Below are 27832 nucleotides of genomic sequence, written 5' to 3'. Positions count from 1 at the left end.
TAGGTTTGGGAGATCATTTTCTCTTATGGTACTGCAGTTTAATTTATGTGGAGAATCTTTGAAGAACTTCTTTACTTTGTAGGTATTTGGAGGTTGTAATTGGTAGTGGTGTGGAGTAACTTGGCTCCTAGAATTCTTCATTATAAAATTAATGCCCTGCCATAGTCTGGCCTGACTCCATTTAGGAGTCAAACACCCTGCTTGGCTATAATTCTTAGCAATTCAGAGTTGTCTATCTGGGGTACCAGTAGGGAAGAAAAAGATGTTGAGTCGTCTGGTTGCCAAACATTGTCATGTTTGCAGTCCAATCTTTATGAAAGGATAGTTTAATTTAGTGCGCCATACAGGGTGCTTGCCAAATCATTGTAGGAGATGGAAACTGAGTGGCAGAGAAGCCTCTCTGTCCATATTTACCCAGTGTATATCCTTGGGACTTTTGTACCAGTCAACTATCCACTTTAACTGGAATGCCCAGTAGGATAATCTAAAGTTTGGAATGTAGTGTTCTATCTGTCCTTTCTCATCTTTTAAGTTCTCTTTCTAGCTTATATTCCTTATTGTTTCTAAATCTCTGAATGGATACTTTGAGTGAAATCACTTTTCCCCTTATAACTAATTTGCACACATCCCAAACCTTTCTTGGTGGGATCTTTCAATCTGCATTCTGGTGTTTAAAAAAAAAAAATCTTCAGTTTTTTTTTTTTTTTGCAACCCCTGTTCCATTAGCCCTGCTTCTTAATATCATTTTGTAGTCTTTGTATTTCATGTGATGAAATTGGGCCACACACAGTTGTGTATTGCTGCAGGAGCATGGTCGGGTCATTTAATTATCCCTTCTTCACATATAATACCTCCCAAATCATGTCTATTTTAGAATAGGAGTCATGGCTCAGCACATAATAAGAAAATTCTCTTGCACCAGGACACATTTTGCTTCCATGAGTCAACTAAGTTGCCTTCTCCTATTAAATGTTGGAAGTTCTTTGCAGATTTTACTTGGTGAATATTGTTAAGCCCCATTCTATTTTGCAATTGGGCACAATAATTGCCCCTTGTTAAATTTCTCTTCCTGCAACAGAGAGAAGTTCTAACAGAAAGAGGATACAAATTTAACCCATTCTCATTTGGTCCATAAACTGGTGCGTGTGTACCTTAGATCCAGCAATGGTTAGAAAAATGAACCTTCCTTTATCTACTTCTTATACCTTTCAGGAAAAATTTTTGGTCAAGATATCAATGTGTCTCTTCAGCTGAAATTCTCTGTTTTGAGGAAATGAATCTCCTGGATTCTCAAAATGTTGGGTTTAAGTGTAGAAAGCTCATGAAACAATTTAATTCATTTAGAACAGAAATGGGGCAAACTACAGCCCATGGGAGGGTTTGTTTTTAAAGCCTGTGATGGTGAAGCATGTTGCTTCTGCTTGGAGGTGACATCTGCAGGCCAGAAATTATAAAGTGATGCCATTGCGTGCCTCCCTTTCCCCGCTCCTCTGTTTGGAGATGCCCCCTCTACTCTTTCCTCCCTCGCCATCTTGAAACTCTGTTTGGACTTTGAGGGATGAGAGTGGTCTGGTGAAGATCCTTAGCCCTAAATGGGCTCCCCTATGTGTCCCTTCGGCCTGAAAGTTTAACTATCCCTGATTTTTGATGGCAATTTCAGGCTGCTGTCTAACATTAAATGTGAAACAGTTGAACATTTTAGGAAGGCTTGCCATTTAAATCTAATAGGTCCTGGCTGGATGTCTTTCCCAACTTTCCCTCTTTCTTGCCTCCTGGAATATCTGAGATCCATGTATGCAGTTCCTGGTTCTTCAGAGAATCTCAAGCAAATGTTTCCTGTGGAATATCCATTCAGTATAAAATAGAAAAAAACAATATTGATAAGAAGAAAATCCTTTTTCCCCCCAGTATGTTTTGGATAGGATTTTTAGAATTCCTACCTCCCCCTTCCACGCCCCATTCTGATGCACTTTGCTTCCTTATTTTTTATTTAAAAGTTTTTTTTGTTTTTATTTATACTGCTAATAAAATGAGTAACAATCCATCTAGGCGGTTCACAATGATACACACATAATGATTAAACTAAAAATAATATGACTGGAGTAGATATAAGATAAATATAAATAATACGATATTAAAGGACAACTATTTCACCATAAAACATTTCATTAATAAATTAATAGAGGGAGTGATTAAAAGTTAAGCAGTATTGTAAGCGGCATATTTAAAATTTTTAATTTAAAGTTTTTATATGCCGCTAATAAAATTAGTAACAGTTCATCTAGGCAGTCACAATGATACACATATAATGATTAAACTAAGTGTGTACTCTTACCACTAGGAGCCATAAGGAGAAGTCCACGGATCCTTAACTGCCTGGTAGTTAAACCTATCTACAAAGAGTTAACTGAAAAAACTACACATTTTCTGTTTTTACCTCTTGGAGCTTAAGTTTAGAGGGGGATGGTGGGGAAGCCAAATATTCAAATGCTGCCCCTTAGCCGGGTAAATCAAACTTATTGAGCCCTAACTTCTTAGCTACACTCAGTTCTCGTAATGTATTTGTATATATTTTGACTATTCTTTTATTTTATCAATATTTGCTATGACAGATATTCTGATGTTTGAATGCCACAGTCTGTTTTCAGAATTGTTCTGTTTGAGATCATTGGTCATCTTTTCCGGTTTTTGACTTTGATGGAGAGGGCAGCTGAGGTGTCTTGTTTCCTCTCGTATAATAGGTTTGTTTTGAGTTAATGTGCTCTTTAATTTCTTTTATCTCTCCCTTCTGTTCCACCACCGCTTGAAAGAGCGATCTCTGCTCTGAGCACTTTGAATTTATGAATCATTTTAAGAATGTTTGATTTTGTGACTGATTGGTTGTTCCAGGTCTAGTGCCATTTTAGCTTCCTTGCCTTCAGACTGCATTTCTGTTGACTTGGGATCTGCTTTTGATTTATTTTTCCTCCCTGTTGAACTTAGATAAGGCAGAGTCATTTGTGGATTTATTATCCATATATCAGACAGGTAGGTGGGTGAGTAACATTTATTCAAGTCAGAGATGAATTCTGCAATAGCAGAGGGTCTGTGGAGCAGTTTATAGTCTCTTCCATTTTTAAGATATCATGCACACGCACCATTTCCTGGAGTTTTTTCAGAGGTTTAATTTCACAGTCTTGCTTTATCTGTACCAATGTGATTTCTTGTTGTGCTTTGGACATTGAGTTTATTAGGCAGGCAAGTGCTCTGCTCTTATTTCTGAAAGATAATGATGCTACACAGAATTTCATAGCCTTCATTTTTATTGCTGGTTTTGAAGCTTTATAGTTGGGGAGCGTATACTGCTACTCTGTTCTTCTGGGATAAGCAGGATGGTAGTCCTCACATGTGGGTGACATCAGATGGAGCCCGGCATAGAAAACTTTTGTTAAAGTTTCTAGAATTTTGACTAGGCACACTGAGCGTGCCCAGCATGCCACTATCCACGCGTCCACGCGGGGACCCTCTTCAGTCTCTTATTTTCCGCTGAACTGTCGTCTCGAGGATGTGGAGCTCGCACTTTTGTTGGAAAATGTCCACAGTTGAGTCTTCTTGGTTTCTTTTCTTGCGTCGAGGTTCCTTGTCTTTCATCCCGGCCTTAGGGGGCATCGTGGTGAGTGCTGCCTTTTGGTACATTCTGTGTGGTCGATTTCCAACAGTGCTGTCCGCCGGTGGCCAACTGCCTTCGACTGCTCGTCAGGTATTTTTTCGAATGGCGCCATCGAGGTTTCGCCGATGCCCCCAGTGCCCCAGACCATATCCATTACAGACCCACACGAGGTCTGTATCTTGTATCTGGGGGCATTGCATGATGTCAGGGGGTGCCCTTTTTGCACCCAGATGACCCCCAATGGTCACCGCTTGTGCCTCGATAAAATGAAAAAACTGTTTGGCCCCAGGACGTCTGTTCCCTCAGCATCGACGTCGGGGGCATCGACACCCCTAGGAAAACAGGAGCCAGTGGCCGGTGGTCCTGTACTGCTCTTCCCTCCACCGGGTCCCCTGGTTGAATTGGGCGCAGAGGACCGGCCTGTTTCCATTTCCTCTTCTTCCAGGTCTGGATTGTCTCCATCTCCCTCTGTGCCGGGGAAAGGCCAGGCCAAGCATCATGGGAGATCGAAAAAGCACTGTCATCAAATCACTGTCATTGCATGAGACCAGGCTCAAGAAAGCACTAGATTGGTCTGAGGTGCCCTCGAAGCGGCCCAGCCTGAGGAAGCATCGCCTTCCATCGCAGCCGGTGGCCCAAGGCAGTCCCCACCGGTTTTGGTGCCAGGCACCAGTCTCCCTCAGGGATCCGAGGGTGTCCAGATTATGCTTTCCTCTCCTCCTCTGGCTGTCCTTTCTTCGGCATTTGAAGAGGAGTTAAAGGCAGTGTGCGGTTGGTGGTTGGTCGGGCCCTGCAAGGCATTGAGCAACCGGCCCCATCGGGGCCGCCACCACTGCTGGAGCCTGTGCTATCGGTGCTTGCGCTGTTATTGGAACGCCTGGACTTGCTTCTTGGTGCACTACCAACGCAGCCGGTGCGCTGCCTCAGGAGCCTTCGATGCCCTGAGGAGCACCGATGTTGCCTCCGGCAGAACCAATCCTGGTCACTGATTCCTCAGATGAGGGTGGAACACCAGGTCCAATGGCGCTGCCCCCGTGGCTGGCATTGTCTGAGCCTCTGCTGGGCCCCTTGAAACCCTTGGGGATGTCGATGCTGTTGGTGTCTTGGGCGGAAGACATAGTCCGACCTCCCCCACTGGTGTCTCCGGGGATCATAAATGAGGAAGTTGCCCCATATGACCCGTGGGGCGATGATGCATCCGAGTCCTCGTCTGAGAACTCTAGGATCTGTCTTCTGAGCTGTCACCTCCAGAGGAGAGACGTCTGGCCCCGCCTGAAGACTTGATGTTTGTGGGCTTTGTGCGGCTATGGCGGAGTCCATCCCTTTTCAGCTCTTCACAGAGGAGGACTCTCGCCACAAAATATTCAAGATTCTCCACTTTGTAGATATGCTGAAAGAGTGGTGGCTGTCCCGGTCCATGACAACTTTAAAGATCTCTTTGCCTGGATCTGGGAACACCCCATCTCAGTAACCCTGGTGAACAGAAAGACCGATGTGGTGTACATGGTTCAGCCCCCCAAGGCGTTTGAGAGGCATCAGCTCCCGCACCAGTCTGTAGTGGTGGAGTCCGCTCTCAGAAAGGTGAAGCATTCTCAAACCCACACCTCTGTACCCCCAGGCTGAGAACATAGAGCTCTGGACGCTCTGGTGATGAGTCTTCCAAGGGTCCATGCAGGTGGTGTGTATTGCTTGCTATCAACTGTAGATGAGCCAGTATTCCAGGAATCTCTGGAAGCAAATCCAGGATCTGGTTGAGCGCCTGCCCCAGCAACTGCAGGAGGGTTTCCTGAAAGTGGTCCAGCAGGGTTGTAATGTGATAAACATAAAGCCTGCTCCACCTATGACGTCTTCGAGATGTCGGCAAGAGTGATGGCTGCTGGCATCAGTGCTCACTGCATTGTGTGGCTCCATGCCTCCAACCTCTGTCCGGAGGTTCAGGAGCACATTGTGGACCTACCCTGTACCGGGGAGAATCTCTTTGGTGATCAGATTAAGGAGGCGATGGTGCAGCTGAAGGATCACCATGACACCCTCCAACACCTCTCAGCCAGCACTTTGGACCGGCAGTCGTCAAGCAAGAGGTCTTCACGGCAGGGACCTAAACACCCTTTTTACTGCCTGAGGAAGTATTAACCTCTGGCGTCCTGGGTGAGAACTCAACAGCTGACCCTAGGCCTCTCCCTTGGCAACCCCGGGCTCCTAGGTCTCAACCAGCCCCTCAGCAAAGCCCAGCCATGGGGATTTGACTGGTGGTGAGGGAACACAAGCCAATCTCCGGTACCCTCAACGGCGTGCCCTCCAGTCAAGGGCCGGCTATGGCTCTTTGCAGTTCGTTGGCTCTCTATCAGTGGATCCTGTCCATCATTTGTCGAGGGTACCCTGCCAGACTCTCAGCCATTTCCCTCTTGGGGTGTCTCGACGGATCAAGAGATAATTTTCACAGAGCTCTCCGCCCTTGTAATATCCAGGGCAGTTGAGCCCGTTCCACCATGTCAACGGGGGAGCAGTTTTTTATTCAAGATATTTCCTGATTCCAAAGAGAACTGGAGATCTCCTTCCTATTTTGGACTTGTGGGCCTTGAACAAGTTCCTGAAAAGGGAGATGTTCAAAATAGTTTCTCTCAGCTCCTTGATACCTCTCCTGCAGAGGGAAGACCGACTTTGCTCCCTCGATCTAAAAGATGCCTATGCCCACATCAAAATTTCCCATGCAGTTTGTGGTGGGCATGAAGCACTTTCGGTACTGAGTGCTGCCATTCGGCCTGGCGTCAGCGCCCTGTGTTTTTACCAAGTGCCTAGCAATGGTGAGCGCTTACTTGTGGAAACTGTGTTTGCAGGTCTTCCCCCTACCTGGATGATTGGCTCATCAAGAGCTCCGCCAGGAGGGCGCACTGCAGTCCCTGTACCCTACTATTCGGATCTTTGAGACTCTGGGTTTTCTAAACTACCCAAATTCTCACTTGACTCCATTGCAGCAATTGAACTTCATTGGAGTCAGGTTTGACATGGTGCAGGCTTGAAGATTCTTGCCCTGAGATCAAACGTTCACCTTAATGGCCCTGGTGAGCAATCTCCCGGAGTCATCGGGTCTCGCTGCACTGCATGTTGCTGCTGTTGGGGCCAATGGCAGCGACGATCCATGTCATTCCCTTCACTTATCTCCATATGCACAGAGTTCTGTGGACCTCTTCGTTCCCAGTGGTGTCAGGCCACTCAGCATCTTCGGGTGCGCATTCGAATCACCCAGACGCTCTGGGTCTCTTTGTCATGGTGGAAGACCCTGTCCAACTTGGAGGCAGGGGAGTACCATTCTAGACATCCCCGACTCAAGCTGTGTTCACCACGGATGCCTCCCATCTTGGGTGGGGTGGCCATGGGGAAGTGGTCTGCCCAGGAAATGCAACATCAGATAAACTTTCTAGAGATCCGGGCAATCCGGTATGCACTCTGGGCATTTCGGGATTGCCTGACCAACAAAGTGGTCATAATCTGGACAGATAAACAGGTAGCAATGAGGTACCTCAACAAACAGGGGGGGCACGAGATCATACTTCCTCTGCCAGGAAGCTGTCCAGATCTGTTCATGGGCTGTCTCCCAGGGCATCCTGCTCCTGTCCATATACTTCCCAGGACTGGAGAATGTGGTGTCAGATGGCCTGAGTTGATCGTTCCAACCCCACAAATGGTCCCTGAAGCAGGAGGTTACGGATCGGATCTTCCGTCTTTGGGGAACCCTGAACGTGGATCTGTTCGCTTCCCCCTGCAACAGGAAGGTAACTCTGTTCTGCTCCCTATTCCAGGATGGCGGCAGGAAGGCATTGGTTGCCTTTGCGTACCATTGGGGCAGGGGCCTCCTGTATGCGTGCCCTCCGCTTCCGCTAGTGTCAAAGATCCTCCTGCTGCTCCAGCAGGATCATGGGACCATGATTCTCATCGCTCCTTATTGGCTGCACCAAATCTGGTTCCCTCTCCTGCAACATCTCATCCCGAGGGAACCGATCAGTCTGGGGACCGCCCCAGACCTCGCCCACAGGATTGGGGCAGGTTACGTCATTCCAATCTCTGGGCCTTGTCCCTCACAGCGTGGATGTTGAAAGGTCGATTTTACAGCCCTGGGAACTCTCGGATGAGATGTTCCGGGTCTTGCTGGAATCCAGAAGGCAGTCTACTAGGAAATCTTATAGCCTAAAGTGGAAGTGGTTTTCCGCTTGGTTGTGAGTTGCGGTTTAGACCCATTCTCCTGCTCCTCCCCGAAATTGCTGGACTACCTGCTACACCTCTCAGACCAACTCAGTAAGGGTGCATCTTAGTGCCATTGGGGCTTACCACCAACAGGTGGATAGTGCATCCTCTTGCAGGGCTTGCTTCAACTGAAGCCACCTCTATGGGCCCCTATGGTGTCCTGGGACCTCAACATGGTCCTGGGTCAGCCTATGAATGTGCCTTTCGAACCTATGTGCTCATGCGACTTAGTTCTTCCTAGTGGCGGTCACATTGGCGCTCAGAGTTCGTGAACTTCAAGCTTTGGTGTCATACCCATCTTAAATGAAGTTCTTCCACAATAGGGTAGTTCTGTGTATGCATCCCAAGTTCTTACCGAATGTGGTGATGGATTTCCATCTGAACCAGTCGATCGTCTTATCCACCTTCTTTCCGAAGCCTCATTTGCACCAGGGTGAACAGGCTCTTCATAGCTTCGTTTGCAAGAGAGCCTTGGCCTTTTACCTGGAGCGCACGGCAGGGCATTGGCAATCCACGCAACTCTTTCTTTCGATAAGAACTGTTTAGGAGTTGCTGTGACCAAGCAAACTTAATCCAACTGGCTGGTAGATTGCAATTCATATTGCTATTAGCAAGCGGGCTTGCAACTGGGGGGCCATGTCAAGGCTCATTCTGTTAGGGCCATGGTGACTTTGGTGGCCCACTTGCAAGCAGTCCCCGTGGATGAGATCTGCAAAGCTGCGACATGGAGTTCTCTCTACACCTGTACTTCGCATTACTGCCTGGACAAGGATGGCTGACACAACAGCAGTTTTGGCCAATCTGACCTCCAAAATCTTTTTTAGTTATGAAACCCACCTCTTCCAACCCATGGCCCTGTTTTTTGGGTTCAGGCTGTCTCCTCCTTTTGTTACCAACAGCACTTGTTGTGCCCTTTGGCACCTAGTTCCGTGCTTGTTGTGTTTTTTGATGGGTGTTCAGGCACAGCCTGCAGCTAGGGATTCACCCATGTGTGAGAACTACCATCCTGCTTATCCCAGGAGAAAGCAAAGTTACTTACCTGTAACAGGTGTTCTCCTGGGCAGCAGGATGTTAGTCCTCATGAAACCCGCCCACCACCCTGCGGAGTTTGGTTTCTGCTTCGTTTATTTTCTTTTTTTGTAATTCTGTGTTACAAGACTGAAGAGGGAACCTGCATGGACATGTGCTTAGTGGCATGCTGGGCATGCTCAGTGTGCCCTAGTCTAAGTTCTAGAAACTTAGATGAAGTTTTTCCGTGCTGGACTCCATCTGATGAAATCACCCATGTGTGAGGACTAACATCCTACTGTCCCAGGAGAAACACCTGTTACAGGTAAGCAACTTTGCTTTCACTATACTTACTGCCCTGCTTCACCACTTCATTCTAGCAGGCTCCTCTCTACATAAAAATCCACTTCGCACCCTGCCAGGAATGGTGCTTCAGTTTCCCGCCAAATACCTGTTTCTTCATATTCTCTTACTTCCAGTTTCCATGAGTGCTGTTGGCTCTCTATATCAGTGCTGTAATCACTTCATGACTCTGATCTAGAACATATAACATAAGAACATGAGAGATGCCATACTGGGTCAGACCAAGGGTCCATCAAGCCCAATATCCTGTTTCCAACAGCGGCCAATCCAAGTCACAAGTACCTGGAAAGTACCCAAGCATTAGAGAGATCACAAACTACTATTGCTTATTAATTACTGTCATCAAGGCTGTGCAGGTTGGCGGGGGCCTGGGCCTGCGGTCTTAGCCCAGGCGGGACTTTGTCTCACCTGCCTCGGCGCTTCCTTGGAGCTCCTCTCCTGGTTCGCCGGGGCCCATGGGCACACTCTCCCCGGGATCGAGAGTGCTCCCTTGTGTGCCCTCCTACGGATCCCCAACAATTACAGTGAATGGATAAATGGCAGCTTGGTTAAAAGGAAAAAAATAAGCAACAATATAAAAAATAGGTGCTGATCAACTGTATTCAAGATATTCAGACATCTCAATAAATCATAAATTACGTTTTTACAATGTGAAACAGAGTAAGGCAAATGTCCATTTTGTACTTCAGTCTTCAAGACCCAGTCTCCTTTTCTTAAAACAGTTGACATTAACCTGACTTGCTGCTTAGGATTCTCCTATACTCATCTGCATGTGCTGAAAGAAGAGTGGTGAGGTTACAGAGCAGTATTCATTTGGTAGTATGCTGATAAATGCTCAGCTGGTCTGTCAGGTATCTGCGCTTTAAGGAAATATAGGAGAAGACGAAGATGCAAGCAATTCAGAATCGCCTGTTCTTTATTCCAAGCAGTCATGTTTTTGTTCATCTTTTACAAGTGTCGGACATGAGTTAGAGGAAGTGCTTTCTCTTTTGCTGTAAAAACTTAACTTCATAGAAATGGCCTTACCTGCATTTGGTAACGGAAAGACATATTAAGAATGAGCCTTGTTGATTTTGTATTTTTTTTTTGTGATGGTACCTTTAAAGTCTTAGGGGTAGATTTTCAAACCATTGCGTGGGTGTACATATGTGCGCGCTACCCGGCGTGCACACATGTACGCTCGATTTTATAACTTACGCAGGCACGCGCAAGTTATAAAATCGGGGGTCGGCGTGTACAAGGGGGTGCACTTTAGTGCACCTTGCGCACGCCGACTCCCACAGGCTTCCCCCGTTCCCACCCCCCCCCCCCCCCCAAAAAAAATTCTTGTCAAACCTTTTGCGTGCGCCGACAGCCTGCCTGCACGCGATCCTCCGGCACAACCGCAAATGGCCTCTGGCCCCACCCCTTCCCCCGCCCCTTTTTGCAAGCCCCAGGACTTACGCGCGTCGCCGGGCCTTTTGAAAATCTGCCCCTTATTGTATTGCCCTATGAGATTGCATTTTCTTGCCTGAATTTGTATTCTAGGATTTTGTCAATGAATTAGAAATGGCCAATGTGATTATATGTGTATATCCCAGGCATGTTAATGGTTATCCTTTTGGTTGGATAAATAAATGCTGTATCTTTTGTGAAACAAAATAATTTCAACATAAGAAAGAAATGGTGAATTGGGATAACTTTTGGAAATCTTACATTGGGAACTCTTAGAAGAATGCATTTTTTTTTATACCTTCCCCCCTCTCCCCCCCCACCCCCCCCCCCCCCAGTACAAAAACTGGTTGCATTAGTGCGACTGAAACTTATGAGCAGTAGGAACAGTCTCTGATGTTTCAAAATTCACATTGATTGGTGGTTCTGCTTCTCAGCTTCAAAATTTGTGCTAAATTGATAGTTTTTCTATATGTCACCCTGTCTGAAATGCCGTATGTAGTTTCCAGCCGAAGTAAACTTTTTTTTTTTTTTTTTTACCTTTGTTTATCTGTTAGATTGCTACTGTCTTGACATCAAAGAAACCCTCAGTTCTTTACACTTTGGTAAGTCATTTTTTTCCCCAACAATGTATGTATGAATCTGTTTATCAAACAGCACTAATGCACGTTAATCCCAATGGGGCCTATTGATTAGCAAACTGTTTTAACACTTATTTGATAAATAGGCTGCAGAGATAGTGTCAGATTTTTTTTTCTTTTTTGGTACTATTTTTTCAAGCTGAATGGTGTGTACTTCCTTTTACAGCTGTGTACTGGTTGTAGTGGAATTGTTTTTATCACACATCCCTTCCCAGACCCCCGACTACCAGCCCATTGTATCTGTTGTGGACCCTTGGTAAAGAATATTCCAAGTGTGCACTGGGGCACCACAGCTTTCCACAGAGCTTCAAGAATAAAATTCCTATATGTGAGAATTATAGAAATCTTCATCTAATGCCATGTTTAAAGCAGAATTTCGAGCTTGCAGCTCTCATAAATATGTATAGTCTTCAATTTAACACTGTATCCCCTTGTCTATATTTTGTAAACTTGAAATGTAATACAGTATATATTTGAGGATTCTGCTTCCTTATCAAAAGTATTATAGATGCAGTTTAAATGGTATATTTGATAATATTTTCTAAGAACACAAGAACATGCCATACTGGGCCAGAGCAAGGGTCCATCAAGCCCAGCATCCTGTCTCCAACAGTGGCCAATCCAGGCCATAAGAACCTGGCAAGTTCCCAAAAACCAAGCCTATCCCATGTTACTGTTGCTAGTGGCTATTTTCTAAGTCAACTTAATAGCAGGTAATAGACTTCTCCTCCAAGAACTTATCCAATCCTTTTTTAAACCCAGCTACACTAACCACATCCCCCGGCAACAAATTCCAGAGTTTAATTGTGCGTTGAGTGAAAAAGAACTTTCTCCGATTTAGTTTTAAATGTGCCACATGCTAACTTCATGGAGTACCCCCTAGTCCTTCTATTATCTGAAAGTGTAAATAACCGATTCACATTTACCCGTTCTAGACCTCTCATGATTTTAAACACCTCTATCATATCCCCCTCAGCCGTCTCTTCTCCAAGCTGTAATAGGCATTCATTGAACAGCTAAGTAGAACAAGATAGTTAATCAATTAATACATTTTAAATAATTGCCATAATTATTAGTAGGCAGAATGGATTAATTACTACACGATGGTTATATCTACTTGTGTTTGTAGAGAGTGTTGTAGTGCTCACAAAATACTTCTGTTCAGCTTCCCAATTATATGGGATCGGGTTTCTGTTTTCTGTCTAAGGGGGCACATGGTAACGTTGATCCATCCTGTGTAATTTCCTTCCTTTTCATTCTGTGGGGTTTTGCCAAAATATCACTTATTTTTAATACAGTTTTGTGTTAACTTTCTTCTCAGGAGCGTACACTTCATCATTAAATCTGATTTGCTGATTACTTTTTCTTTTCTTTTTTTTTTTTTTAACTGATTTGTAAAGATTCTGTGTACTGAGAATATTAGGAAAGGGAGACTTTCTGGTACATTTCCAAATGGGAGGGTGGCCGGGATGACAAACCTGAATGATCCAGGAGGCTCCTCCCTTTCGGCTCGATCCAGTAAGGCCGCGGTAAAAACAGTGCGGTAGTGTCAGGCGCACCCTTCCTCCCCGCACGCACAGTTCTCTTAACTAACTCCCCGATACTCTCCTCTAATCGCATGCAAATGCATGCCGCGGCTTTAAAGCGGTAGGGAAGGGTTATGGCCGCGTAACCCATTTTACTGTATAGGCGCTTAATACAGCGCCTATACAGTAACCTGGGTGCGCTGGTACCTGTCATTTCAAATGACATTTGAAATGACAGGTACCAGGAAGTGTAAAAATCAAAATTTGTAAATACCTGTCGGAGGGCCGCGTGGGTCCAGGCGGCCGGCGGGATCCGGGGGGCCGGTGGTCGCGTGTTAAATCTAGGCCGCGGGCGGGTGGGCGCGGCGGCAGCGGCGGCGGGGGGACACGCGTTAGTTCGAGACGGCCGGCGGGCGGCGGGTGGTCGCGTGTTAAATCTAGGCCGGGTCCGCACAGGCGCGCATTCATTCATTCACTGCCGGTGGGGGCTGCCGGAGAGGCAACCCCCACCGGCAGTGAATGAATTCATTCATCCAGGCGGAGGAGCCGGCTGCTTTCGCCACCGGCTCCTCCGCCTGGATGAATGAATGCGCGCCTGTGCGACCCCTGCGTTTCGGCCGAAACGCAGGGGTCGCACAGGCGCGCATTCATTCATCCAGGCGGAGGAGCCGGTGGCGAAAGCAGCCGGCTCCTCCGCCTGGATGAATGAATTCATTCACTGCCGGTGGGGGTTGCCTCTCCGGCAGCCCCCACCGGCAGTGAATGAATGAATGCGCGCCTGTTCAGCGTTCAGCGATACAGTCTCCAGCGATACAGTCGTGCAATTGGGTAGGGTAGGCAGCAGCGGGGTCCGGGGGTGGCAGCGAGATCCGGGGAGCCAGCAGCGGCAGCATGATCGATCGCGCAGGCAGGTAGGTGGCAAAGTAAAGATGGCCGCCTGCACGGGAAAATCGTGCAATTGGCCGCTGAAGACGTGACGTCACACCCCGTGACGCCAAACGTCGTGACGTCACGTCTTCAGCGGCCAATTGCACGATTTTCCCGTGCAGGCGGCCATCTTTACTTTGCCACCTACCTGCCTGCGCGATCGATCATGCTGCCGCTGCTGGCTCCCCGGATCTCGCTGCCACCCCCGGACCCCGCTGCTGCCTACCCGCCGCTCTCGGATCCTGCCGCTGCCCCCCCGGACCCGCTGCTGCCTACCCGCCGCTCCCGGATCCTGCTGCCGCCCCCCCCCCCCGCTGCCGACCCGCCCGTGCGATTTTGGCGCTCATCCAGGGAGGGAGGGAGGAAGGGAGAAGGGACTACCGGATGCCGCTGATGGCTGCCCGCCGCCCACCGGCCGCCTGGACCCACGGCCCTCCGACAGGTATTTAAAATTGTTTTATTTTTTATATAACACACAGGTATTTTTGTTTTTTACACTTTTTAAACTTTTTTTAGCAGGCCCGAGCCTTGCTACTTTTTCGTTTGTTTTTTTTTGCCCTGGTCCCGTCCGGTCTCCTGCAGCCCCGTCCGGTCCGGACGGGGCTGCAAGAGACCGGACGGGACCAGGGCGGGTAAGCAATGTTTTTACCCTACACTACACTACACTAACTCCTACTAGGGGGAGGCGGTAAAGTAGCAGGTTAAGGCCGCGGCAGAACAGCGGGTTAGGGAGGAGATAATATCAGCGCCCGTTACAGTATCGCAGGGGAATAGATAATTCCTTCATTATACAGCTTTTTCGTTCATTTACATGCCGGGTGCGGAAAGGGTTATGCGTCTGTTTTCAGAAGCGATACGGACGCGTGAAACTGGAGACTGTATCGCCGAACTGCCTTGCGTGCCCGAATTGTGCGCTACGAGCACGTTACAGACGGGCAATCCTCGAGCGGACGATACTGGATCGTGCTGTTTGGGAGCAATCTGAATAGCTTATTCTGCTCTCACCAATTTTGTATAGATTTATAATTGATTTGTGCTTGCATAAAAATCTGTCTGTGAATGTTCTTAGAAGCCTAAGTGTATATTATGAAGATGCTGTTTTTTGTCTTTCTGGTCTTTAGTGATGCTTTTCTCTTGTTCCACAGCGTGGTGTTAATAGTGACAGCGGGAGTGTCTGCAAGGAAGCTTCCTTTGATGGGATCAGCCAGTGAGTGAAGGAGATGCCCTTAGTTTTTCCCTTGCAGTCGGGCAAACAAAATGTTTTCATTTCTGCTGTTCTTCCTTTTTCAAGCTTGTATTTATATGGCTGATTTTATTTATGATTTAGCATGAAAACATTTTTAGTTCTATATTCAGCAGCACAGGGAGCAGATAAGTTATCCAGGTAACTTTACTCATGTATTTATTGGAACGTAGCAGGTTATACATTCTGCTGAATATACCCAGATAAAGTCACAAGTTATTTGGCTAAGTTTAGGGCTGCTCTCCAGCACATCCAGACTTAGCCAGATAATGTTGATTTTCCGTCTATAAGCAGGCTGAATTAGCCATGCTGTTTGGGTGACGTCATCGGCGCTCTCACGGACGTTGTTACAGGAAACAAATCTTCGAATGCTGCTGTGTCTGTGTGGCTCTTCCTGCGTGTAGTGAGTCATCAGTCTCAGTGCTATTTTTTTCATGTTCGGACACGGATGTGTTTTAATTTTTTCCATCAGTCTCCTCGCGTGGGCCAGTGTTTTTTCTACTTGCTATATTTCCTTCACATCAGTGATCCCACAACAGCACTTTTCAGTGCTCCACAATGTCCAAGAAACCAGGCTTCAAATATTGTCAGTGCAGAGAGACAAAGTCTGTCATTGACAATCGTAATTACTGTTATCTTTGTTTGGGCTCTGACCACGACCAGGCGTCCTGCAAGGACTATAGTCTGATGTCCCTGAGGGCCAGAAAACAGCGTACGGACAAAATAGCCTGGCTCCGTGAAAAGGAATCAAGCTGCTTTGGCTCCTACATGCCTTCTCCAAGACGCTTGACTCAATCTTCTCCAGGGCGGATGGCAAGTCCCATGATGTCCCTCAACGATCTTCCTCGTTGGAGCTGCAGGCTAAATCAAAGACCAAATCAAAAAATGGGTGAAAAGATCGATTTTGTACCTATAGAACCCAGGTAGGGGCCTGAACATTGACTCCCGTCCAAAACTGCGTTGAAAGTGTCGTCCGACAATTCGAAGCGTTATCCTATTCTACCATCTGCGTCGCCGTCTCGATTCTGCAACACATCCACGCAGGTGTCGGATAACTTCTCTACCGGGAAGGACTGCGCCGTGCACGACACACCGATGCTACTGCCTAAGATGGCGCTGGCACCTTTTCACTCGATCCCTGTCATTGAGCGGCCCAGGGCTCATGACTCACTGATGCATAAACAACTCCGTACCACGCGAGATACGATGCATCAACAGCCTTCTACGACAAATGCCTCATCAAAAGATAAGAGGAAGCATAGGTGTCCTTCTACTCATAAAAAGGACCATGAATTCAGAGATCATAGGAGCCCTCACATCAAAAAAAGGAGAGGAACACTACCACAGTTTCCCAGGAGCGGGGAAGTAGACCCCATTCTGGACATCTTATCTCAGTCACTTTGGATGTCGCCCCCAATCCAGTAATGATTAGTTCACGATCTTCATCCTCCCAGGAGGGTTGTACAGTTTACTCGGCCCTGTCTGACTGGTCACATCAGCAATGGTTTATTCTGCAGGAGGAACTTGAGCCGAGACATAAGTTGATTCTATGGGAGAGGGGATCCTGGATCGTAAGCAACCACCCTACAGATCTCATATCTGCAGCAGTTAGTCCACAGAATACTGGTCGCCCGGCTGTGGAGGAAACTGCAGTTGACAAAATCTCAACAGGCCATACATTAGATCTCAACACTTGTACGAAACATTTTTTCATCTTGATACCCAATCATACCACCTCCAAACCTTCCCGGCCCAAGTGGTGATGGACTTCCCAATTGTGTACCATCGTCCCAATTGTGTACCAGAATCGCAGGCTTCTGTTTCTCCATATAAACAAACTGTGCCCCAGCTTTCTTCATCAGTTGCCCAAGATTCTCCACCAGATGTGTCCCCCTCTAGCTCGACAAGCATTCCCTCTGACTCGCTGGAGGAGCCCTGTGATCACTCTTCTCCCCCGGAAGACCTAATGTTTGCTAATTTTGTAGAGAAACTGGAAGGAGTACTAGGAGTGGATGTAAAGAAACTGCCCTATCCCAGAGAAGAAATCTTTGGAATACTGAAAATCCTGGATATGCCAATGGAATCCTCAGGTCTACCTTCCCACAAAATTCTGGACCCAATGCTCTTAAAAGATGTGGGAGTCTGTGCACTCCATTCTTCCAGTCTCCAGGAAATTGAACGTTGAGTTTAGATTATAGAAGTCTATGACCTATGACGTGGTCCAACTTCCACACGCTTCTGTAGTAGTTGAATGTTATGAAGCGTGCTAAAAAATCAAAGTTGCACGCATCTATGCCTCATAAGGAATACAGGCTTTTGTATGAGATGGGCAAGAAGACCTTCCAGGATACAGCAGCACCAGTTTTATATGGTGCACTATTTATATGAGTGCTTGTGGTCATTAAGACCATTCCTGCATTCTGAAATGGGTCAGCCGATCACCCCGCAGCCCTTCTATAACATGGAAGGAGGGATTGAGACACTTGAGAGCTGTTTTCGAGTCCTCCTGCATGCTTCTGCAACGGCAATTGCAGCATGTCGGCTGGCTTGGCTCCAATCCAGCTTTATCAGAGATGTTCACAAAAAGCTAGTGAATCTCCCTTGTTCTGGAGAAAATCTCTTTGGTGATCAATTAAGGAAGACAGCCCAGTACTCTGTTTCCAACAGTGGCCAATCCAAGTCACAAGTACCTGGCAAGTACCCAAACATTAGATCACAAGCTACTATTGCTTATTAATTACCGTAATAGCATTTTATAGATTTAACCTCTAGGAGCTTATCCAAACCTCTTTCAAACCCACTAACACTAACTGCTGAAACCATATCCTCTGGCAATGAATTCCAGAGCTTAACTATGCATAAGTGAAAAATAATTGTCTTTGATTTGTTTTACATGAGCTACTTGATAACTTCATGGAGTGCCCCCTGGTCCTTCTATTATCTGAGAGAGTAAATAACTGATTTACATTAAGTTGTTCAAATCCTTTCATGATTTTGTAGCCTTCTATCATAACCCCCCTCAGTTGTTTCTTCTCCAAATTGAATAGCCCTTACTTCTTTAGCCTTTCCTCATAGGGCAGCCGTTCCATGCCCCATATCATTTTGGTCGCCTTTCTCTGCACTTTTTCCAGTGCAGCTTTATCCTTTTTGAGATGCGGTGACCAGAATTGCACACAGTATTCAAGGTGTGGTCTCACCATGGAGCGATACAGAGGCATTATGACATCCCCTGTTTTATTTTCCATTCCATTCTGTCTAAATATTAGACTGCTCTTCCTAATAATTCCTGTTTGCTTTTTTGATCACCGTAGCACACTGGGCCAACGATTTCAATGTATTATCCACTATGATGCCTAGATCTCTTTTCTGGGTGGCAACTCCTAAGATAGAACTTAACATTGTGTAACTACTGCAAGGGTTATTTTTCGCTATATGCATCACTTTGCACTTGTTCACGTTAAATTTCATCTGCCATTTGGAAGCCCAATCTTTCAGTCTCACAAGGTCCTCCTGCAATTCATCACAATCCACTTGTCTGTTTTATGTGAACAAGCAGGTAGGATCAGGCCCCTGGATTCTCTGCAGAGAAGCAGTCTGGATCTGGGAATGGATGATAGAGAACTCAGTAATCCTTTGGACTACAAATTTGCCAGAGATAGCAAACACTTTGGCATACACCCTAAGCACAATATTTTACCCACACGAGTGGTCTCTGAATCCCTCAGTAGCTAACAGAATCTTCCAAAAATGGGGTCTCCCCTGTCTAGACGTCTTTGCCACAGAGGACAACTGCAAAGTCAGAGACTTTTGCTCAATCTGCCCCAGCCACTTTAGAAGGGCACAGGATGCCTTCCTTCTCTCCTGGTCAACCGGTCTTCTGTATGCCATTCCTCTGATCTCCAGAACAGTTCAGAAGTTTCTTCCGGACAAAGGTCGAATGATTCTCGTAGCTCCAGCCTGGCCAAGACAACATAGGTTTGCTTATCTGGTGCAATACCCAGAGGATCAACCAATATACCTCGGTCACTCACTGGTTCTCACGACAGAAGACGACGGCTCTCTTCTTCATCCTTTCCATGGTTCCCTAAACCTGACTGCCTGGATGTTGACCGTGAAATCTTGCAGCAGCTAGCTCTTTCCTAAGCATTCAACAGATCATCATAGCCTCCAGGAAACCTTCCACCAGGAGGAATTATTTCTTCAAATGGAAAAGATACGTCAAATGGTGCCAGGATAACCTAGTTTCCCCTTTTTCCTCGACACCCAATGAACTCCTTGCTTACCTACTACATCTCTCGCAATCTGATCTAGCCACTTCATTCAACAGAGTTCATGTGAGTGTTATAGCTGCCTACCATGACAGAGAACGGGACTCTTCTGTGGCATCCCATCCCTTGGTATCTCGATTCATGAGGGGTCTTCTCAACCTTCACCCTGCGGTTCAAACACCACCAGTGCCTTGGGATTTGAACATAGTCCTCTCTATGCTCATGAAAGCTCCCTTTGAGCCACTTGTCCGCCCACTTGAAGTACCTTACTTGGAAAGTAGTTTTTCTGGTAGCTATCACCTTGACTCGTCAAGTAAGTGAACTTCAAGTCCTAATACACTTCTCATCCTATCTACAGTTTTACCATGACAAGGTGATGCTCAGAACACACCCCAAATTCCTCCCAAAAGTGGTCTCAGCTTTTCACATCAATCAAGCTATTTCCCTACCTATCGTTTTTCCCAAACCACACAGTTACAAAAAGAAGCATTGCTGCACACTCTGGACTACAAAAGAGCTCTAGCTTATTACAAATAACGGACTCAACCTCACTGCTGCTTCTCAAAGCTGTTTGTTTCTTTTAATTTGAATTCAATGAGTGTAGCAGTTTCCAAGAGGACAATCTCCAATTGGATTACATACTGCATTCGCTTCTGCCAAGAATCTGAAATTTAATGTGGACAAGTGCAAGGTGTTGCATATAGGGAAAAATAACCGTTGCTGTAGTTACACGATGTTAGGTTCCATATTAGGAGCTACCACCCAGGAAAAAGATCTAGGCATCATAGTGGATAATACTTTAAAATCGTCAGCTCAGTGTGCTGCAGCAGTCAAAAAAGCAAATAGAATGTTAGGAATTATTAGGAAGGGAATGGTTAATAGAACCGAAAATGTCATAATGCCTCTATATCGCTCCATGGTGAGACCACACCTTGAATACTGTGTACAATTCTGGTTGCCGCATCTCAAAAAAGATATAGTTGCGATGGAGAAGGTACAGAGAAGGGCAACCAAAATGATAAATGGGATGAAACAGCTTCCCTATGAGGAAAGGCTGAAGAGGTTAGGGCTGTTCAGCTTGGAGAAGAGACGGCTGAGGGGGGATATGTGATAGAGGTCTTTAAGATCATGAGAGGTCGTGAACGAGTAGATGTGACTCGGTTATTTTCACTTTCGAATAATAGAAGGACTAGGGGGCATTCCATGAAGTTAGCAAGTAGCACATTTAAGACTAATTGGAGAAAATTCTTTTTCACTCAACGCACAATAAAGCTCTGGAATTTGTTGCCAGAGGATGTGGTTAGTGCAGTTAGTGTAGCTGGGTTCAAAAAAGGTTTGGATAAGTTCTTGGAGGAGAAGTCCATTAATGGCTATTAATCAATTTTACTTAAGGAACGGCCACTGCTATTAATTGCATCAGTAGCATGGGATCTTCTTAGTGTTTGGGTAATTGCCAGGTTCTTGTGGCCTGGTTTTGGCCTCTGTTGGAAACAGGATGCTGGGCTTGATGGATCCTTGGTCTGACCCAGCATGGCAATTTCTTATGTTCTTATATGCTACAGGGTTCTGTCAAAGTGCACCAAGTGCATGCCGCGGCATCCTCCATTGCTCATCTCCGAGATGTACCTATAGAAGATATTTGCAAGGCAGTTACCTGGTCATCTATTCATACCTTCACCTCTCACTACTGCCTAGATCAACTGGCAGCATCTGACAGCAGACTGGGACATGTAGTGTTGTAGCATGGGGTGGGGAAGACAGACATGTCTACTAAGAAATCAAGTTAAAAAAAAAAAAAAGAAAAGTGGATGCTCTGCATTGGTGCACAGGGATGGAATACTAACTGGGGAACTCATCCCTGTCCATCAATCCCCCTTTTTTTCTTTACCAAAGCTTGGGACTCCCAAACAGCATGGCTAATTCAGCCTACTTATTGATGGAAAAAAGCAAGTTTGCTTATCTTAAGTGTGTTCTTCTGTTGATAGCAGGATGAATTAGCCATGCATACCCTCCCTCCTCCCTGGACATGTCTTATTCTCGTCACGACCGTTTTTCAGCTTAACAGTACCACTGAGGGGACTGATGCGCTATGCGCGAGAAGTGCCACACAGATGCAGCAGCCTTCAAAGCTTTGCTTGCTGTAACAACGTCCGTGAGAGTGCCGTCAATGACGTCACCCAAACAGCATGGCTAATTCATCTTGCTATCTACAGAAGACACCATTTACGGTAAGCAAACTTGCTTTTATTGGCAGTATTTGTATCTTATCTCTACCCTGGAATGCTCTCAAAACACCTCTGATTTATTTGGCTAAGTTTTATCTAACTAAAAACGTATCCGGATTAATCAGCAGTGGTCAGGACATTAGGAAATGCAAATCACACAATTTGTTCGGCTAACTCAGAATTTAGGCCACTCCAACAGAAGTGGCCAATGAGGGTGTGGCAGTGGAGAGTCCTTCTGTGCACGCTCAGAGAAGAGGGGAGGGGTGGGGCAGTTCACCTTGAACTCTGAAAGGTATACAAGGGGGGAGGGGCCATAAATCAATCTGTGATATTACTTCTAGCTGGAAATGACATGCTCTCGTTGCTGTCAGCCAGGCCCCTTTTTGTTGCTGGAACTCCTGCAGGCAGTTTGTGGTCTTCGAGCTATAGTTTACTTGTCTCTTCTGTAAATGTAAGTCATTCCAGAGCAGTGATTCTCAACCTGGTCCTCAATGTGGCAATTGTTGCTTCCCCAGGTTATTTCAGTTCGTAACTATACTTACAAATTATTGTGGGTTTTTTTTGTCTCTAGTCCGGTAGTTCTCTTTTTCAGGGTAGTATAATCATTTATATTTATAGTGTAATTTTCATTCAGATGTCTTCACCAAGCACCTCACAAAATGTTTGAAATATACAGGCAGCTATAGCTGGGGTCACTGTTCTTCTTTTCGGTTACCCAGATTCATATATGCTTCCAAAGTAGAAATTAAACAATTATCATAAACCAATTTACAGGCGAGTCAAGTAGGGCACAGAGAGATAAAATTACTTACCCGAGGCCAGAGTTAGTGACAGAGAAGAGTCTTGAAATTTTATCTCAAGACTTTCCCATCACATTTTTCAGTGCTGGAATTCCTGACCACACTTTTTCCCAGGCAGATCAAATAACCTTTTGGGAGAAAGAGGTACTGGAATGTTCTTTGCTGCAAATGACAGCTGGTTCTAGAGGAATCTTTCCCTTTCATAATTTCAGAAATTCTCCTCCTTCAGTGATTTTTGGTATGCTTTAATGTTCCTCATTCATTTGTTTCTAAAGGTTCCGTGCCATGGTCTTCATCCATTGTTTTCTATGCAGTGTTCCTCATTCATTGATTTCAGTATGTTTCAACATGCAGTGCTCCACCTTTATCGACCAACATACTCCATTGTTCTACACAATCCTCCTTATTCAGTGGTTTCTAAACATTCTATGTAGTGGTCTTTTCACTGATTTCAGTACGCTTCAACTTTCTATGTGGTGCTTTTTACTTGTTGCTTTCAAAACCTTCTGTGTGGTGCTTCTCACTTAACATAAGACTTGCCATAACGGGTCAGACCAAAAGTCCATCAAGCCCAGTATCTTGTTTCTCCCAGGACAAGCAGGATGGTAGTCCTCGCATGTGGGTGACATCATCGAGTCGCCTGCGAAGAAGACCCGTGGAGAGGAGCCCCTATCTTCCTCTGGACCTAGGTCACTGAGGCGTTCCTCACCGATATCTGTGCCGGGTACTGAACCTCCACAGATCACTGTGAAAACATCAGTAACACCTAGCCTGCCTTCTACTCCAGGCACAGTGTTTTCAATGCCAGCCTCAAAGGGGGAATTGGATGTAATGGTCCAGGAGGCAGTGCTTAAAGCCCTCCAGGGCTTCCATTCGCCATCGGTGTCAGCCCCCATACAGACACCGCGATCGGAGCACTCGGTTTGCACCACTTTTCAAGCGCCTAGATGCGCTCATCAGTGCTGTGTTGACTCCTATGCCATCGGGCCTGATGGCATCGACTCATCCATCCATGCCTCCGCAGGTCCCGGTACTCAGCCAGACCACTCCATAGAAGCCACAGAGGCCGGAGCTGATACCTGGACCATTGGGAGTATCGATGCCTAAACGTACCTCGTCTGTTTCCAAACCATCGTTCCTGACTCCGGGTCCATCGATGCCAGCCCCGGGTCCACCGATGCAGCCGCAACCTCCATCGAGGCCTTCTCACCCTCTCGAGTTTGATGTGCTTCCTCCCTCAGGAGATCCACAAGGATAAGGGGAAAGTCCCTATGATCCCTGGGAAGATGATTCCACTGATGAATCCTCACACACTTCCGAGGACCTGCTCTCAGAGCCTTCACCCCCAGAAGAAAGGCGACGATCTCCTCCAGAAGACCTCTCCTTTTCCAGTTTTGACAGGGAGATGTCTGAAACCATTCCATTTTCTTTGGCTACAGAAGTAGACGCTTTCCACCAGATGTTGGAAGTACTACAATTGTAGATCCTCCAAAAGAAGTAATGGCGATACCAGTGCATGAAGTGTTTCTTGACCTCCTGCACCGTCTCTGGAAGCACCCAGGTACAGTACCTCCAGTCAGTAAGAAGACTGACGCTATTTACCTGGTCCAGCAGGCCCCAGGTTTACAAAAAAGTCAGCTCCCTCACCTGTAGTGGTGGAGTCAGCGTAGAAGAAAGCCAAAAGATCACGTCCACATTCTTCTGCTTCTCCTGGTGAGGACCAGAAGGCACTGGATACATTAGGACGCAAAGTCTTTCAGGGGTCCATGTTGATAGCGCGGATAGCTGACTATCAACTATACATGGCCCAATACAATAGGAATCTCTGGAAGCAAGTCCAAACATTTGCAGATTCCTTACCACAACAACAACAACAACAACAATCCCTGTCCTCCATTATTCAAAAGACAATGGAACAGGTAAGCATGAGGTTAGAGCTGCTTACGACTCATTTGAAACTGCATACAGAGTCTCAGCAGCCGGCTTTAGTGCTAGGTGTTGGGCCTGGCTAAAAGCTTCGGACCTACGCCCAGAAGTTCAGGATAGACTTGCTGATCTGCCCTGAACAGGTGATAACCTGTTTGGAGACAAGATCCCAGGACGCAGTAACTCAGTTAAAAGATTACCATGAGACCCTGCATCAGTTATCAACTGCCTCCACGGAGCCACCCTCCGAAGCCCCTGAGGGCATACATAGGGATGTCAGAAGACAATATTACAGACCATGAAGATACTATCCTCTAGTATCCTGTGCTACAACAGCCCAGGCCCAACGGAGAGATCAAACACGTCAAGTAAGATAACCCAGGTTGCCGCCAGCTCCTTAGGCTGCTTCGGCGACAATGTTCTAATTCCTCTCTAGAGAGCAATACCCATTTCATATTTCTCTTAAAAGGAAAATTTCACCTGTATACCCCATCTACATCTTCGTATCACAAAAGATCATGATACTATTATAGGGCATCAGTAGTCCTCTAGGGGCAATGAGACGGGTACTGCTTTTTAGGCTGGAGATTCGGTATATTCTCTAGTCATTACAATAAGTGCCTACCTAAACAGTTGGACTTCACCCTGTAGTCCAACTGTTTCCATTTTAACGGTTAGCCACACATATCAACTCATCCTCTTAACACCTCTACCAAGAAACTGTAAAGATGTGAGCTTTTTTTCATACGGTGCTCCTTCCTACTGCATGCCAATTTCTGGCACACACATTCAATCCACTAATGACCCGACTCAACGAACAATTCTAGCCCTAGGATGGTCTTGCATCTCTAGGTTGAGAACAGAAGCATCTACTGATAAGATTGATCGGCCATCTCTTCTTGCGTCCCCTCTGAACCGCAAAATGAATGATTCTGCTCTCAACACAAGGATGGCAGAGCAACATCCATGGAGACCATAACTCTTCCTTGGAACATAGGTCTGCTATAGATGTACCCTCCGACACCACTTATAGCAAGACTCTCGTGGACCTATGACACACAAAAGGCTCCATATTCATGGGCCTCTTCAGAAGGTACCTCGTCTATCGTCAACATTCTGGAGCTGTCTTTTCCATTCCTAGTAGATTCAGGAGAGTCTTTTCCAAAAAAAAAAAATACCACTCTACGTAGAGAGATTTTTTCCTACTACTGTGCAAGGAAGATGTTTATCTATTTCTTGTCCATAGGACAACTGGTACACTCTCTATGGCAGATCTTTCAACTCTAGTTTCCAGTCTTCCTGTGTTTAAGTTACTTCACTACCATTAATTGTACTTCACACCAGAGACGGGATAATTCATACCAGCTCAATCCCGGGTGAGTTGCTTCATCAGATGCTTATCTACATGACCTGATAGTTCTGTGCACTCACCTACATTCTTTCTTCAGGTGATAGCTGATTTCCACCAGAATCCAGCTATCCACTTTCAAGGACTTACACTTGCTAGAGCAGCAGTTCTCAACCGGTGTGTCGCAACGCATCAGTGTGTCACCAAGCACACGCAGGTGTGTCACCACACTTCCCGGTCCCTCACTGACCCAGCTGCTCCCCCTACCCGAGCGAAATAGGTCCTCCACCCAGGCTTAAAACACTGATAGCCCGGGTGGAATATGGCAGGACAGCTGGAGTCAGTGGCACCGGCATGCTCTCTTCTTCCCGCCCCCCCCCCCCCCCCACGGCCCGGAAGAGGAAGTGGTGAGCAGCGGGTGCGTGCACGGGAAGAAGAGACCATGCTAGTGTGAGCAGCGTTGGCCCAAAGAAGAGAGGCGCGGCTTGAGGAATGAGCAGCGTAGCTCATAGAAAAACGAAGAACAACGTCAACCCCCGCGGCCGATGGAACTCCTTTCTCCACAAGGGCTGAAAGTGAATGAGGTTGCTGCTGCTTTTAGGGTTGGAAGTGGAGGAGGCTGCTGCTGTCGCTAGTTCAGTGGGTGGGGGGGGGGGGGGAAGAGTGAGTGAATGAGCAAGCATATGAGTTTGAGGTGCTGTGTGTGTGTGTGTGTGTGTGTGAGGCAGCATGTGTGTGTGTGATTGAGAGCCTGTGTGTGAGAGCATGAATGGAAGTGCATGACTGAGAAACCTGTATGTGTAAGTTTGTGATTGAAAACTGTTTGTGTGAAAGAGTATGAGTGTGTGATTGAGCTCCTTTGTGTGTGAAAGAGATCATGTACATCCTCCAACTAATATCATGTTGATATTAAGTTGGAAGAATGAAAGGGATTGCTTTACTTTGAATAGGAGAAATAAAAGGAAAATGCATTCGTCTTGTTCTCCCGTGGTGATACCAAATGGTCCTTTCCTCAGTTGAGAATTCCTGAGATGATTTCTGTGGCCCCTCAGATGAGTGCCTTGGTCTGGTAGCTGGTTGTTCAGCTAGCATGGACTTAGCTATTCAAACAGCCGAAAGGCAGCGGGTACAGGAAGTTGAGCGTGGCAGTGACGGTATATGCTCTCTCCCTGCTGCTGGAGGCCATCTCTGTACTCAGCCAGGAAGGACTGAGCTCAGGTAAGTTTAAAAAAAAAAAAAAAAAAGAATTACAGAGACATTGGAGGGTTTTTTTATGTAGAGCTTCCTCCTTACTCCAGTCTCTGTGCCGTCCCACTCAGTGGGAGGTTAAGGGACATGGGTAATCTGGCGTGTTGAGCAGCCTTCTTAGGCTAGGCCCCGCTTTAAGGTGCTTTCACTGCGTGCTGCACTGTAGGCCTCAGTGGTGTTTTGCGTGTTTTTGTTAGGCTGTCCTCTTCAGCATTGTCTGTTCGGCTGGGGCGTCTAGCTGCGCGTCCAGGTTGTCCATCCCGTTTTTGGACCCTTAGTCGGGTCTTTGTTTGTGCGTCCTGTTTTTGGACCCTTAGTCGGGTCTTTGTTTGTGCGTCCCATTTTTGGACCCTTGGGCCTCTGTGCGTCCCATTTTTGGACCCTTAGTCGGGCCTCTGTTTGTGCGTCCAAGTTAAGCAGCATCCTTAGTGGCTGCGAGCTTACCTGTGTACACTAGTTGGGTGTTTGTCGTGCACTTAAAGTTTTGGATGCCTAAGTTACAGCGCCTATCTGTAGAGGCACCTACGTTTTGGGCACCTAGGTTTTGAGACGCCTAAGTTGGACACCTACATTTTTTTGGACATCTAATAATAAAAACAACAACAAAAAAACAAACAGCTGGACAAACGCTTTCAGTCCCCTGTTAAGAGTACTGATGGTCTAATGGCGCATATAGCTAAAAAACCTAAGTGCCTTTCCCCTCTGTGCTGCCTGCCATATTCGAGCATCTCAGCCTGGAGTGCCTACTAGCTTGTGCCAGAGCAGTTTGGAGGCTCAGGAAGAATTATCTTCCTCTGATTTTACTAAGCCTGGTCTTTCCCAGCTGGATGAAAATCTGATTACAAAGACGTGTCAGGAGTGGTGCCTGATCTTGGAACTCTCTTAACTGGTTTGTCAGCTCAGTGAGTACACCTCAAGTGCCTTCTGGTTTGGCATGGATCCTTCTGCCTTTTCATGGGTAGAACTTTTCCAGGGATTGCAATCCTT

The 27832-nt window shown here is 46.4% G+C and overlaps 1 protein-coding gene across 1 annotated transcript in view; it reads left to right on the top strand.

The window, feature by feature from the left end:
• The window catches only part of PEPD (peptidase D), a 766251-nt gene that overhangs the window by 179181 nt on the left and 559238 nt on the right, over nt 1–27832 (top strand). Inside the window, exons 5-6 of the mRNA XM_029608350.1 lie at nt 11251–11298; nt 14933–14994. Of these exons, the coding sequence (XP_029464210.1) occupies nt 11251–11298; nt 14933–14994 (110 nt within the window). The remainder of the gene's footprint in view (nt 1–11250; nt 11299–14932; nt 14995–27832) is intronic.

The sequence above is a fragment of the Rhinatrema bivittatum genome, chromosome 7, assembly GCF_901001135.1.
Source record: "Rhinatrema bivittatum chromosome 7, aRhiBiv1.1, whole genome shotgun sequence".
Taxonomy (NCBI): domain Eukaryota; kingdom Metazoa; phylum Chordata; class Amphibia; order Gymnophiona; family Rhinatrematidae; genus Rhinatrema; species Rhinatrema bivittatum.
Note: the sequence above shows the minus strand (reverse complement) of the source record. Positions and strands in the feature narration are given on the sequence as shown.